The following is a 17,011-nucleotide window of genomic DNA, read 5'->3' as shown; positions in this document are numbered from 1 at the left end:
TCTCTCTCTCTCTCTCTCTCTCTCTCTCTCTCTCTCTCTCTCTCTCTCTCTCTCTCTCTCTCTCTCTTCATCCGGTTAATATACCAATTAGAAAAGAGTATTGGGGTCAAAAGTGCCCGGTTAATATACCAATTAGAAAAGAGGATTGGGGTCAAAAGTGCCATGTAAAAGAAATTCCACGACACCCACTTCAGTTTCTTAAGAACAAGAGTGAACGAATTCCTCTGTTTGTAAAATTTTCTCTTTTTTTTTTTTTTTTTTTTTTTTTTTTTTTTTTTTTTGTGAATTCATGAAAAAGAAAAGAAAAGGATCGTATGAACGCCGAGGCATACTTCAATTTTTCTTTTCTAATAATTAAAAAATCTACTTGAGAAGTACTATGTTTTTATTCGTGTATGTTGATCCAAAAAGCTATAATTATTGAGCAAAGGTGCAACTACATCATATGATCAAATATCTGAGCTTGAAACTTAAAATATGAAGTAGGAAATGATTTTCTGTCTCCATTCCTGCCTAAGAAGAGAAGGGGTCGGAGTACGGAATTTTTCCCGTTGTGGGAGTCTTTTCTATATATTACCACCACAGTTTTTTGTCTAATTTATATAACAATGTATATTAAAATTAGAGCAATTTAAAGAAAATTGAAGAAAAAATTCAATAAAAATTTAAGCAAAAACCAAAGGTTAACAAAAGAAAAAGGCACAAAAGGACTGGTTATATTTAAAAGGTATAGATCATTTATTTGTATAATGTGCATATATTTATATGAATATTGGCCACAGAGAGTGTTTTCTGTGCTATTTTTTATGGATAAGATTTTGTTCTCATCGATCCCTGCTTTTTCGAGACATCAGATCTCTACACGTACTACCTACTCTAATGATCAAACAATAAATCCCTTATATATATAATTCAAAAGTTGTAACTATTTCCCCCTCAACAACCAAGTTGCTATAACGAAAATGTGATGTCACAAAAAAAAAAAAAAAATAGAAGAAGAATTTATATGATAATTCTCGAAAGATCTATCCTACTAATTACTTATATATGTGTGTGTGTGATCGTAATTTGTACTCTCTTATGTAGTACTGGTTTATCATCACCATTATAAAATAAGCATACTGAACCGGAAAAACCGAAAAATAGACCTCTAAGTCAAGGTTACTCCAAACAATTAGTTTCTTTTTTAAAAGTGGGTCTTTATTTACTAATTAATATATGATCTTGACGAAGACATTCCCCCACTTTCCTGATGATTAGCATGGATTCACATCAACCACGCTCTCCATCTTAGACTTGAAATTGTTTATTTGCAAAGACAGTTTATTTGTTTACATAAAAAAGTAAAAAAGAAAATGGAACATAATTAGTTATGAATGGCTTTTGCTTTTTCTAAAGAGTGATTCTATTTAATTCCGCAAGAGACCAGAAAGATTCTCACAAGTACCTATTTTTGTGGGACTCTTCTTTATGTCTCTGGTAGAGCTTGCTATGTGACGAGCCCCACTACAACTTTCAACAACTTTCTTTTTCTAAAAGCTACTTTAGATTTTAAGGGATATCCCATCAATATCTTCATTTCTTTTAGTGAAGTTAGTTTCCTATCAGAAGGTAATGGCAAATGATGGTCCAACAACAACTCAGGAATGATAGTGCAATCTTCTTGGGATAATTTCAAAAAACCAAGTAGGTACATCAATGAAAAATCTGAAGCCCAGATCAAATTAGCTAGTTGAGAGAATAAGCATAAAGATAAGGGGAAAAATGGAGGCACAATTTATGCACAGACCTATAGATTCAACTATATATATAGGCATATGAATATCCTGATGCACCAATCTATAGTTTAAATGAACTAATTCCAAAAGAGACAACATACAACTAACTCAATTTTAGATACAAATCTAACTCACACTTTCCTCTCTAATTTCAGGAGAAATCTGATTCACTCAAAATCTCAAACGGACACGATTAGCAAATAAATGCATACATGAAGGCGCTAGAACACTTCATTATCAGTTTCTCTCTTTTTTCCTCTCTTTCACCAAACCTGGCAGTGTGGTTTGTCTAGGACTGTCAACAACTTGTGCTCGTTGCCAAAAGAGACAACGTTACGTAACTCCTCTATTAAAAACTAACATATATTCCACACTTTTCTTCAGGAGAAAACTTATTCATGTCAACAACTTGTGCTCGTTGCCAAAAGAGACAACGTTACGTAACTCCTCGATTAAAAACTAACATATATTCCACAACTTTCTTCAGGAGAAAACTTATTCAACACTCAGCATCTAAGGTAACTAGTACACGTACGATTTTATCTTGAAAACACACACACAAGGACTACAAACACTTTTTCTTCTCTCAATTATTCTTGGGTTTTGGAAATAGAGGCGTCTGAGAATATTTGGCGGGTGCCACTTTCACTGTCCAGACTAGGAAAGCCCGATTCGGCGGTGTTGGACCCCACCGTGGTGGTAACACCGGCCCCACTTCGCAACCCCAGCACGTCGTATCCGAACCCACGGTTATCCACAACCAGATGGAACGACAGCTTCTCCGGATACGAACACAGCCCGTCGGGATTATTCCCCAGCTGCGTGGCGTCCGCTTGTTCTTGCAGCTCCAACACAAACTCCAAGTTCTCCATCACCTCATGCATCGTGGGCCGTTGACTCCAATAATCTCGGACGCACCTCTCCGCCACCTCCACGAACTTCTTGAAACACTCCGGCGCAATCTTGCCTATCAAGTACGGGTCTATGATGTTCTGAATCCTCCCTTCTTTTATGGACTTCCTTGCCCATTGGGCCAAGTTTCTTTGATCCTCTTCGAGTTTGATATCCACCGGTTTACGGGCACACAACACCTCGAAAAGAACCACACCGAAAGAGTACACGTCGGACTTGTCCGTCAGTTGCCGGCTCTGTGCGTATTCCGGGTCCATGTACCCAAAAGTGCCCTTCACCGCCGTACTAACAGCGCTGTCGCCGCGACCGAGTTTTGACAATCCAAAATCGGCAACTTTGGCCACCCACTTCTCGTCCAACAATATGTTTGTCGTCTTGACGTCGCGGCGGATGACGGCGTTTTTCACTTCTGAATGGAGGTAGTGCTCGAGTCGCTGTTTCCACGGGAGAGGGTCGTTGTCCGTGCCATAGAGATGGTCTCGAAGAGTCCCGTTGGCCATGTAGTCGTAGACGAGGATCATCTCATCGTCGTCGTCGCAGTAGCCTATTAGGGAGACCAAATGGACGTGGCGGAGCTGAGATAACATCGTAATCTCCGCTTCGAACTCGTTCTCTCCTTGGCGCGATAACCCCTTGTTCAGCCGCTTGATTGCAACAACTGTGGACGCTTCGTCGGCCAAATTACCTTTGTAGACGTAACCGAAACCTCCCCTGCCGATCACCAACGCTTGGTCAAAGTGGTTGGTCGCCATCTTGATCTCGGCGAGCGAGAAACAACGGCAAACCTGCTCAGGAAGCCTCCCGATGAAGTCTTCGTCGACCTGCTGGATCTTCTTTTGGACGAACCGTGGTAGCGTTTCTCCTTCCGTAGCCTCAAGAAAACTACACAGAACACCATAGACAGTAGAACAACAAAGCCAGCAACGCCACTCCCTAAGGCAATGGCCAATAGTGTTTTCTTCGACTTGGAATTTTCTGTGTTTGGATTCAGAGTTTGGTCGGATCCCTTAGAGTCCTGTAGTGGAGGGTTTGGTCCCGCGAGGTTACGATCAGAATCGCTCATCTTGAACACCTCTATGCCGTTTAAGATAACATCCTCGTAGGTAGAATCCTCAGCTCTAGTGTGCAGATCAACAAAGAGAAAAGCACCGTCCCAAATATTCACCACAAAGTCTCTATACATCGGGATCGCATTACCACCAGTCCAAACAATCACACTAAAAGCAGGATCTGCCGTGCGGTTGTCGAGATAGATTCGGAACATCCTATCCTCGGGCTTCTGGTATGTGTCTTCAAACTCGCAGAAATGGAGCCTAACCAGATAGTAGAATCTGGAGTCGACGGGCAACTTCCAGGTGATGTTGCGGAGGTTGTTGTACGTCCTGTTGTTTCCCATGGTGATGGAGGTTCGGTAGACATCATCAGGGGCGGGGTAATTTGCTATATAAGTGTACTTCAGCTTCTTTTTCGTGTCACAGGGGGCAAAGCCAAAGCTCAAGAAGTAGGAAAAGTCTCGGGTCCACAACCTGTACATGCCAGTGTCTTGATCAGGCGAGATGTCGTTGCCGCCGACGTTCACCCGGTAAAGTGTCTGGAGCGCCTTGTCGGTGACGTCGAGGAAACTGGCCCCCAGGCCAATGATAGGAGGGCTTTTATCTCCTGACGGGGTGTAGTAGAGGTCGTCCGGCATGGAGACGATCTCGATTCCATTGACAAACACGTAGGAAGTACTATTACCATGATTTTCGGGAAGAAAAGTTATATCGAGTTTTTCCATATTCTCTCCCACGTATACGCAGAACTCCTTCATGAAAGCCTGCTGTTTCAAGGATTCGGCGCTGAGGTACGCGCTGAAGTTCTTCAGCAGAGTGTAGCGTCCGGCTTTGACAGTAAAGAAGGTCCTTGTGGGATCAAAGTCACCCAGATCGCGATATTGTGTGGGATAAAAGTGTAGCCGGATGAATTTGGGACCCGGGGTAAGGCCGAAGCTGTAGGTGAACTGGGATCGAGACACACGTGCGGTCATGTACGGCACCGCTTCGACGGCGTATTGTGAGCGGGCTTCGAAGATGTTCGATTTGTTTCGTCCGTCTGATTCTATGAGGGAATATCGAGAATCTTTTTCATGATCCGCAATCCAAATACGGTTATCATGTGCAGTTAGCTCCTCCTGTGAGCCACAGTTGAGGGCGATATTCTCTTTGGGTACATAAACAGGTGTGGAATCGGCGATGGTTATGATGATCGCGTCATGGTAGAAAGAGAAGTAGATAAGGGCGAGAATGAGTAGGAGTTTCTTTATGGAAGAAACCATATTTGTAAAGGAAGCTTTTGCCAAGAACACGAGGATATATGAACAATAGAACTTGTATGATCTATATATCCAAGCCAAGGTTTTGGGGGGCTTAACTTTGTAGAGTTATTGAAGATTAAAGCGAGGACGCGATTTGATCATCAGATCACGTGCAAAACACTTCGTATGTTCCTATAGATTTTTTTTTTTCCTATAGATTTTTTTTTTTTTTTAATGCGCCGTGTTCGCATAGATTTTTTAGTGTGAACTCGTGTAATAATTAGGAATTAGTAAATTACTTGTCCATACTACTTTTTTCAATATAAGAAATATAATCAGTGTGGCCTTGTGACCATATAATTTTACACTTGGAAACTTTTTGACTTGTGATGACCAAATGAAGGAAAACATGATAAGACGATAGATTACTTTATTATAATTTCAAACGCGACACACACACACACACACACATATATATATATATATATATATTAAATAGGTATTCTAGTTTTGATTACTTATTTTTTTAGATGGTGGAAATTATGACTTTAATTGAGTGTGAATTATCACTATTCTCAAATAAGTATAACAATACACAGAAACAAACACTATATTCTAGGCGTGAACGTTAGGTGGGTTGGGTTGGGTGGGTTTTTGAGATTTTTCAACCCATCCAATTAAGTTTGGATGGGTTGATTTTAAATTGAACTCATACAATCAATTTAAAGTTTAAAATCAACCCACCCAATTAAATATTGGGTGGATTCGGTGGGTTCAACGGGTTGAATATAATAAAGAAATAAAAAATAAGAAAAAAAATAAAGCTAATCATTCAACCTAAAATAAAAAATGCATAATAAAAACCAATATATGCAAAGCAAGTTCAAATATATAAGTTGTAAACCAATAAAGACACAATAATAAACACTCATACAATGTTAAACATAATCGGTTGTCAAATAAATAATGTAAAATATGAGACAAAAAATATATACTATGAGGTAGGAAAATATTTATTTATATAGATAAATAGATTAGGTGAGTTCGGGTTAATTTAGATTAGGAAAAACTCAACCCAAACCCATCCAATTAATAGTCGAGTTGGGTGGGTTGGGTTGAACTCTTGATCAGGTTGGTCAAGTTCATGTTAAAATGGGTTGGGGTGGATTAATGGGGTTTGTAGGGTTGTCGAGCTTTTTGTTCACCCCTAATATTTTCTAACTCAAAAGTCCTTTTTTTCTTGTGGTATTATTTAAATGAAGGAACTCTCAAATTCCAAAGTATGAGATTACTGACAACATTATATTTTAAGTAGATTCGAAAATATATTGATTTATGATTATGATTGTTGACAGTGAAAATTAGTCAATTGAATAATAACGAATTTCTTAACAAAAAACGTGGGTTAGTCACCCTTGAAATGTAATTAAACGTGAAATAAAAGTAAGAACATTCAAAATTTATAATGGTTCACTCTCGGTTTGAGAGCTACGTCCACTGTGGGGAGAAGGAGAAAAATCACTACTTTGGAGAAAAATACGTGCACTAATGCTCAAGATGAGACTTTGGAGATTTCTGAATCATGATTCCCTATTTATACCACTAGGCCACCACCCTTGCCAATTCTCTTGTTTAAATTTGGGATATTTCTCTTATCTTTTAAGAAAATTTTCCAAAATATAGAGACTACAATTAATCTGAGCGTTTTCCTTATTCGTATTTCATACATTCAAATTATAGATAACGAATCTCTAAGTAAATAATGTGGATCCTTATATCCGCGTAGCCTCAACTTTGTTAAAGCTACTCGAGATCTCTTCGCTTATATTTGAGAGAACGATCAACTCCATGTTCATTCCTAATGTTTCTCGTAACGGTCTACTTCCTAAAAGAGTGGTTGCTGACGTGGCTATTAGGGATGAGTTGTCCTTAATCATTTAATGAGCTTCCCTATGATCGGTGGGCCCTGTCATGATCTATTTTTAATGTATTGTTTCACCCTACAACAATGATCATATAATATTGCACATAACTCTTGTAGGTAATAAATAATTAAATAATAAATACAAAGAAAGAGAGAAGACAAAGAGCGATTTAACGTGGTTCGACTATATTCCTATAACTAAAGACTAAGAAAAGAAGGAGAATTTACTAGTAAGGAGCACTATAAAGGAGACTCTATATAAATAGACATTACAAGTATAAAATTAGGTAAGTAACCCAAAACTAAAATATTGAAATTTCTTAATATAAATAAAGTCAAAACCAATAGCAAGAGGTAACAATATATAAAATATTACTTTCCCTAATAGTGGGTACTTTAATCCATTGGTTCTTCTTATATTTGGTACCCTTTATTATAGCGAAACATCTCCCTGATACTCTGTGTTTTTAATATTAAAATAGTAACTTCACCTTTAAAGAAAGATTTTTTTAGTACCCTAAGACTAATTTTCAGTACATATAATGTTAAACTACTACTTTTATCAATTAAATAGAAACCAATAACTTTAAAAAAAAATTTAAAACATTTTAATTTATTTTGATTCTTTAATTTTTAAATATATTAAATTATTTTCATATATATTTTTTAAAATTACTAATTTATTGTTAATTAGTGAGAAAGGTAAAATGTAAATTGTCTTAAAAATCAGTTTTTTAAGTGTTAAAAGAACATTTCTTTACAAATGAAGTTATGATTTTAATATTATTAAAAACAGAATTTGTTGTTATTATTAAAAACAGAATACCAACAAAATATTTCGCTATATGAACATAGGGTACCGCGATAATTTTATCCATTCTAAAAAGCATCATAACCATCTTTTAAGATTAAAAAAAAAAAGTTGTAAATGATGAATGGGGAGACAATCAACATATTAGCTTATTAACGCATGTTCTAATAATTAAATTGATGCCTTTTAATAAACTCACCAAGTCCTACATAAAATTTATTGAAAAGGCAAAGAAAAAAGTTATATATAAAAAAGAATTCAACTCCATGTTCATTCCTAATGTTTCTCGTAACGGTCTACTTCCTAAAAGAGTGGTTGCTGACGTGGCTATTAGGGATGAGTTGTCCTTAATCATTTAATGAGCTTCCCTATGATCGGTGGGCCCTGTCATGATCTATTTTTAATGTATTGTTTCACCCTACAACAATGATCATATAATATTGCACATAACTCTTGTAGGTAATAAATAATTAAATAATAAATACAAAGAAAGAGAGAAGACAAAGAGCGATTTAACGTGGTTCGACTATATTCCTATAACTAAAGACTAAGAAAAGAAGGAGAATTTACTAGTAAGGAGCACTATAAAGGAGACTCTATATAAATAGACATTACAAGTATAAAATTAGGTAAGTAACCCAAAACTAAAATATTGAAATTTCTTAATATAAATAAAGTCAAAACCAATAGCAAGAGGTAACAATATATAAAATATTACTTTCCCTAATAGTGGGTACTTTAATCCATTGGTTCTTCTTATATTTGGTACCCTTTATTATAGCGAAACATCTCCCTGATACTCTGTGTTTTTAATATTAAAATAGTAACTTCACCTTTAAAGAAAGATTTTTTTAGTACCCTAAGACTAATTTTCAGTACATATAATGTTAAACTACTACTTTTATCAATTAAATAGAAACCAATAACTTTAAAAAAAAATTTAAAACATTTTAATTTATTTTGATTCTTTAATTTTTAAATATATTAAATTATTTTCATATATATTTTTTAAAATTACTAATTTATTGTTAATTAGTGAGAAAGGTAAAATGTAAATTGTCTTAAAAATCAGTTTTTTAAGTGTTAAAAGAACATTTCTTTACAAATGAAGTTATGATTTTAATATTATTAAAAACAGAATTTGTTGTTATTATTAAAAACAGAATACCAACAAAATATTTCGCTATATGAACATAGGGTACCGCGATAATTTTATCCATTCTAAAAAGCATCATAACCATCTTTTAAGATTAAAAAAAAAAAGTTGTAAATGATGAATGGGGAGACAATCAACATATTAGCTTATTAACGCATGTTCTAATAATTAAATTGATGCCTTTTAATAAACTCACCAAGTCCTACATAAAATTTATTGAAAAGGCAAAGAAAAAAGTTATATATAAAAAAGAATAAAAAAAGTAACTCATATGGCGGGTCTTGTATTAGTGATCTGAAGCATTTTTCACGATATTACGTACTTCCAAAACAAAGTAACAATACGCCAATATTCAATGGAGGTGTTTATAAATATATATTTTTTCTTCCGTCTAGATGAAGATATGGTTGTCAATTCGGGATCACTTTTATAAAAGTAACACTGGGTAAGAATTCCCCGATTAAAGCTAAAGTAGCACTTATATTTGGCCCACATGCAAGAAAGTCTGTGTTTCATATACTATTCCCTTTCTTTGTTGAAGAAACGAACAAACATGCATGCACTTTTTTTTTCTTGCTAAGAACGTGTTATGTACTTTTTTTTTTTGCTTGTGGAGAACCCGTGTGTATATATATATATACACACACACACACACTTAAACCTACAGTACCTATCAGAATCCACTTCACTGTTTTCCAATGCTATTTGCCTGGATTACTCATATGCCTACTGACCACTCCCACTGCATATGTAATGTCCAGTCTAATGCATATCGTAGCGTACATGAGACTGCCTATAGCGGAGGCACAAGGCACCTTAGCTATATAGACTCGGTCTTGCTCCGAAGTCAGTGATTGTTCCTTCAACAACTTGAAATGACTAGCCAAAGGAGTACTCATCGATTTTGCATCCTCCATGTTGAACCTCTTCAACACCTTCTTCACATATTCCTCTTGTGACAGTTTTAGGACATTAGTATCCCCTGTAATTCTCATCCCAAGGATTTGTTTTGCAACACCCCAATCCTTGATAGCAAATTGCTTTGACAATTCTTTTTTCAACCTGTTGATCTCTTGTTTGCTCACAGTGGCTATCAATATATCATCTACATAGAGCAATAAGATGATATACGAGCTACTAAAATTCTTCGCGTATCAACGGTGATCTACAAGGCATCTTAAGAACCCACTACTACTCATGAAACTGTAAAAATTCTTATACCACTGACTAGGAGCTTGCTTGAGACCATACAAGCTCTTTTAAAGTTTGTACACCATATTCTCCCCCTTCACTTCAAATTCTTGTGGCTGCACCATGTAAATTTCTTCCTTCAACTCATCATGAAGAAAAACTGTCTTCACATCCATTTGCTCCAAGAGCAAATATCTATACCACCAATGCAAGAATTGTTTGAATTGTGATTAACTTCACCACCGAGGAAAAGATATTCGTGTACTCGACGCCCTCTTTCTATTGAAATCTTTTTACTGCTAGCCTTGTCTTGTACCGTTTGCTACCGTCATGTTCATCTTTTATCCGGTACACACATTTATTCTTCAAAGCTTTCTTACCCTTTGGTAACTCAGCCAACTGCCATGTCTGATTAGACGTTAACGAGTTCATCTCATCCTTCATGACCAAATCCCACTAGACCGATTCCTTAGCCCCCATTGCTTCATTAACTCTCCGTCCACCTCTGTGGGTCGATAAAATGTAATTCAATGCAGGAGAATACCTATGTGGTGCCCTTACAGTTCTGCTAAACCTCCTGACGGTTGTAGCAGGAGTTCTCTGTGCTTCTTCTTCTGAGGCTATGTTATCATGATCTTTAACCCATGTATGATCCTCCTCATTCACAGGAATATCACCTAGCGGGACTATCTCAGTTTTCTTGGTCTCTGAAACTGAGCCTCTTGTCTCTGCTTTCAGCCTATCTTTATATAAGACCTCCTCATTTTTACTCCTGATCACCTTCCAATTTTGGTCACTGATAACTCTATAAAATAGAATTATTTCCACTCCTATTTACTTTTAAATTGGTTTTGTTCTCGAGATTTTTATTTGTTTTTATATGATTTTTAGTTTAGTTTCTTTTAATTTATTTTGTTTTATCTTCTTGTATTTTAGTTGATTTCATTTAGTTTCTTCTCTAAAATCTTTATTAATTCGCATTTTGTGTTTAATTTAGGTGCGAGGGTAATAATTGGGAATTAATTGTGATTTAAAAAGGAGTAAAAAGCAATTAAAAATCTGAATTTGGTCTAGCACCACGAGCGGAAATTCAGATGCGCATAAACTCGCGCTCTAGAGCCGTAGGATGCAGATCCCAATCGGGCCATTTGTCAAAGAAATTGTTTGGAATGGAAGTATTTAATTATCTTTGAATTACCTATAATAAAAAGTTTGGAATAGAAGTATTTAAAATCTCTGAATTACTTATATAATTTCTTCATATGAGTACCCGTTTATTTTGTAGGTTGATTACAATTCAAATCTTTTTGTTATAATATTTTTTTTTATAAAATTTAAATTTCTATTCAAACTACATAGACCATTAATAGAGTTACATTTTAGATCTAATCCATTTCTTCACTTTCTATTAAGCTTTGGGGTAAAAATAAAAATACAAAAATACAAAAAAAAACTGGTATCGTTGCTTGATCATATTTGCACGTGATTCTTTGCTCTGTCGCTACGGGTGGAATGTATTATCCCCTCGAATCATTTCCAACGATATAATGACGTATCAATTCAATTATATTTGTCTAATTATTGGGTCGTACCATTATTTTAAAAAAAAAAATAGTGGGTCATACCTCCCATATTACAACTCTTAAATCTCTTTATCCTCTCTTTTATTTCTTTTCCCTTTAATTTCCACCTTTTTGCTCTATTCCACAAAGCTAAAGACAAAATATAAGAAGCATATTAAGAGATCACCAGTGTTACTCAGGACCTAATACTAATAAAGACTAATAAAGACTAATAAAGTATAGGTCTCATAATTAGCACTCATATTTTATTAATTGTAATGTTCCCAAGTGTTTTCCAAAAATTATATACCAATCAGTGAGGAGATCTTATTCCATCTCTCTCTCTCTTCTTGTAAGCAATTAGATTCCATCTTATTTTTGGTAAAGTATTAAGATGGTCTATAGGTTTGGTTATAAATATGAGGAGATTATGCATGTTACTTTAAAAGGGAGCTAGTCCAACGATAGACGTTTGGTGAGGGAATTTATACCATGATTTGAATCATAGTTCATGGTTCGCTATAATGTTTTCTCTCACAAAAAATACACGTAAATTAAAAATGATTTTAATCTCATGATTCTAATCCATTAACTAAACGTTTTTCCGGAAATATAAATAGCTGGCCATTTGAGCTCTAGATGTTGGTGTGGCTTTCCAAACATCAACTATATATTAGACAACAGGGATATTTCTTCCTAGGTACCCTTTTTTTTTTTTTTTTTTTTTAAGACTCTTCTCACGTTAAACAGAATTAAATAATTATTTGTCCCAACATTACACCCACAAGCTTTAATAAAAGTTCTGACAGCTCTAAATTAACATTCTTCTTCAATGGTTTGGCATTGGTTGGGGCCAATTTTGGCTGATTAACATCTCCATTAATGGACATCTTCAGCATACGGAATTTGGATTGAAAATTTGCTCTTTTTACTTTTTAGGCTAAAACGCTAAATTTCTCTTAAAAAAATATATTTTATTTTATTTCTTTCATCTAAAGCAGTTATTTTCATCGTGTGCATATCTTTGTAATAATTGTAATGTCAATTATTTGGCCTTTTTTAAATGAATGGAGATAATAGGCTAAAATTAGGCTCAGCTGGTTATTTGAGAGGAGTAATTATTTAAACTGATCGTCACACTTTTTAATATTACAAAACTTGGAAATTACAACAAACTTGCTCATGACCGTGTCAAATGGATCAATAACATCGGCTAGCAGAATTACTACCAGTACTGACTCAGTAACATAACTTGAGAGATTACAATTAACGATCAAAGTACACAAACGTCAAACCACACAAACTCGCATATATATGTGCACATATAATATACCGGACGTAGCACGTGTCCATAGACTACTAAGAGCAGTGACTAATGACTTGTTCTATATGGGATATAGTATTATTTTTACTACTTGTCTTCATAAACAAGCAAGTGAAACGAAAAATCATAAGGAAATAAAGGACGTACCGATACATGACATAGACCTAGAGAAGAGATTCCGTCATTCAATTTGCTGGCTATTAACGCTGAAATACACTTCTGCGTCCACCATGCTTTGGATTTGCATTAGTCCGGCATTGTGTACCAGATGTATATGATCCATTACTACCGGTATCGCACGCTGCATTACCCCCGTTGTTAGCATCTTGAGTAGCATAATCAGGATCCACGGCTGCGAGCACTCGGGAAACGTGGGAGCTGTACTCCAACTCCAAGTCCTCCGCAATCAGACACGCCTCCTCTCGGCCAGTAATGCAGCCATTATATGTGTAGTTGCTCTTCACAAGAACCGCCGCTCCGCCGCAGTTTGCTTTTATTAGGATCACGGCCGCCACGAGCATCACCGCGGCAATTGACGCCGGAGAATGACGTAATCCTCGCTTGCTTTCGCAAAGTGCCATAATTGCTACTAGGTTACTTTTGCTCCAAACTCTATTGGCAACTGCTCATAGAGCTATAGACAACTAATTTTAGTGAGGGAAATTTGAGTATAAAAAGGGCATCCCGCCGACCATGTAATGATTTATGAAGTTTGATTGGTACGATAATTCCACTGATAATATTAGTTTTTTAATTATTAAATCATATTAAAATTAAATTAGATTAAAAAGTATGTCGAATAAATAATTTTTATATAAATTTAATAGTTAAAAATTAAGAATTCTCAATAATTTATTAAGGTGTGTTGCACAGTTATTCATCTTTTGCAAAATACGCCCCACCAGTACTACTTTATTCTGTTTAATTTAACTATCACGCTTATTTTTCTTTTCTTTTAGAAAAAAATAAAAAATAAAAAATTGTTGTCCTCACTTTAGAGGAGAAAAGAAACCAATGCCGAGAAGCCAGTATAAAAGCGGTGGCACGACACGCACTGTTCTTTCATACTGGACTTGGGTGAGGGATCCAAAGTCTACAGCAGTACACTGTAGAAGCTCCTAACTAAAAGGCAGAGTTCTGTGTGGGAAATAAAAATTACACAAAGGTATTTTTAAGGGTGTTCAAACCGCCCAATTGCTTAATTCAAATTAAATTGAACTAAATCACTAATTATTTTTAAATTATTAGATAGTTTGATCAATTTTTTAATCTAATTTTTTAGATGGTTTGGTTAGTGGTTTAGACTCTCCAAACAGCTCAATAAGCCGCCCAAAATGCGCATAATTTTTTATTTTTTAAATTTAATCTTTATTTTAATTTTCATTTATTAAAATAGAGGTTTTACAAAAAAAGCAACATATCACATTTTTATTAGTTTGTATTAAAACTTTGAATGATGAACTTTTAGGTATTTTTTATTTTTATATTATATTGTAAACTTGAATCTTACTTTTTTTATGGATTAACGGTTTTCTAATTTTTATGAATTACTAAAACTTCAATAGTCTTAAACTCAAACAGCCCAAACCGTTTATGGGTGATTTAGTTTGATTTAGTTTTTATCAAAAATATCAAACCGTCTAAAAAAATTATTTTTGATTTAGTCGGTGATTGTTATTAAAAGACCACACAAACCGACTGCGACGCTCACGTGAGATAGACACGCACAACTATATTAATTGATTGTTAATTATCCAGGGAAAAATGTAATCATAATCGCTTAATTTATACTCTCACAATGTCAATCTAGAGGTTTATAAGGAAACACATATTGAAGTCTGTAAGTATTTACATCATATTTGAATCTAAATACATTTCTTCTCAAGATCAGAGATAATTTAGAGTTGCACAGTAATGGACGTGATTGATCTATCTAATCATCTCTTAATTATATTTAGCGTAGGAGTTAAAATGGTAACTTGGCTTAACATTTGCATATGATTCACGCTTCTATCTTTAAGGATGAATGAAATTTCTTTTTCAATTTCTCTCCTTTTACAAGGAGATTAGACAACAATTAATTTTTGTCGCATTAGTGCGTACGCATAATCTCTCATTTTCTAACTCTTTTTCATTTTCCCCCTTTTTCTTTTTCCACCCTTTTACTTTATTCCTTTAAAGCTAAGGGACCCCAATATCATCAATCAGTGAAGAAGTCTTATACTTTTCCAAAAAAAAAAAAAAGAAAAAGGAAAATCTACTTAATTATTACTTATTAAATGCTAATTTGGTTTATTTGGATTTGTTTAGACACAAGACAAGCTTATTGTGCATGTTACTTTGAAACGGAGGTGTTCTAATCACATGTTTAATTGCATGTCTTGGAAAATATCATCGGGGCTATTTTTGCGCTCTAATTCGGGAAGTTCATTGACATGAGGGGAAGGATTTAAAAAGAGAATAAAATTATATTATATTTTATTATAATCAAAATTAAACAATAAATTCTTTTTTTTTCTTTGTGTGTGATAAAGGTGAGGTTAATTTTTGTAATTAAGCTCACAATTTACATATTTTTACCGTATAGAATTTAAAACTCCTCGTTATAATGAAACGAAAAAATAGATATTCATGTTCTAGAATAAGGTACTTTGCATATTTACCTCTTGAATTTGTAGGGTTTTGACAACGTGACCAGTCAACTTCTAACTTTGACTACTTGTTTCGCAAACTTGTAAAATTATTACAACGTGTCTCATTTTATTAGTTGTTTCAAAATTTGTAGGATTGAGGGTTGAACAATAATAAAGAGATCGTGTTACGATTTAAGTGGTATGTTAGAAATTTTTGTGGAATGTGCTTTTTCGGGTAACATAGAAGCGTAAGGATCAAAGTGAGATTAATTAAGCAAAAAATTCAGAGATTAATGTTTGTGAGATTAATCCAAAAAAAAAAATTCACAAACTTATAACTCACTTCAAACTCACCGAGTCAAAGTGATCAATAACAATGTCGGCTAGCGGAATTACTACCACTGATCCGGTAACTTCACTTTGCGTGATACATAACAAACGATCAAAGTAGTACAAATGTCCAAACGCAGAAACTCGAACACATTCGAACGACAGTACTAGCACACATAGTACTCCACTACTAGATCCGCGACTAATAGCTTGTTGTATGATAGCATTTTTATTCTTTGTTTTAACAAACCAGCAAGTGAAACGAAAAAATCATCTACTTGAGAGAAAATTCTTCTTTCACTTCTTGAAAAAAAATAAAAATAAAAATAAAAATAAAAAAACTGATACGTGGACATAGTTCTTAAGAAGATTATCCTAACGGGTATTCCATCATATTTTCCGCTCTTACGAATGGCAAACCAGGAGTACGATCATACTTATTCTTACATTTCCCATCTGGTTTAGGTTTCGGAGTGGGGCACTTCTTACCAGATCCATATGTGTTGATTTGGTGTCTCTAATTTACACCTGCTGAAGGAATGACGTGTGGTTAAGTCAACAGTTGGATGTAGAAGGCTGCAGACTCTCACAGCTAGCAAAGTAACCAGTACACGTGTCATTCTTCTATTTGGCCTAGTTTGGTATAAATAAGGGATTGATGATATGTTGTAACGGTTTCAGAAAGGAAAACTTCTCTGTACACGTGAGATTACTGAGAGAGAGAGAAATTCAGTTGGGTGAATTTCTGGGTTTGTAATATGTTTTTGAGTGTGTGATAGTTTCTTGAGAAACTGAGAGAAAAATTCCTGAGAAGCGTGAGAGAATCTGAGTGTGTAATCCTTGTTTATTAGTGGATTAAACTAGGGAAGAAATCCCTGACTTGGATTAGGATTATTTGGAATCCGAACCAAGTAAAATTGCTGGAGTCTTGTTCGTTTGTTTCTGCTTTTAGTTTCTCCTTTGAAATCTGTGTTCTTTCTTCAAGTATTGAGGACGAATTTCCTCACAATATGAATTACCGTTACCGTTTTTGCAAGGTACATTACTCCCTTTTTCAGCACCTTTACCAGGATGGTCTTGACCAGCGGCCCCAAGCA

General features: G+C 34.9%; 1 protein-coding gene across 1 annotated transcript; it reads right to left on the bottom strand.

The window, feature by feature from the left end:
- Positions 1 to 2,198: 2,198 nt before the first annotated feature.
- Positions 2,199 to 5,101, bottom strand: LOC112090628 (receptor-like protein kinase FERONIA). Its single transcript, XM_024162379.1, is given in 2 exon segments — positions 2,199 to 3,619; positions 3,622 to 5,101. Coding segments are annotated over 2 exon segments (2,634 nt in total). The 5' UTR covers positions 5,005 to 5,101; the 3' UTR covers positions 2,199 to 2,368.
- Between the last annotated feature and the right edge of the window lie 11,910 nt (positions 5,102 to 17,011).

This window comes from Morus notabilis, unplaced genomic scaffold (assembly GCF_000414095.1).
Source record: "Morus notabilis unplaced genomic scaffold, ASM41409v2 Scaffold674, whole genome shotgun sequence".
NCBI classification, from domain to species: domain Eukaryota; kingdom Viridiplantae; phylum Streptophyta; class Magnoliopsida; order Rosales; family Moraceae; genus Morus; species Morus notabilis.
This window is presented reverse-complemented; position numbering and strand designations above follow the sequence as displayed.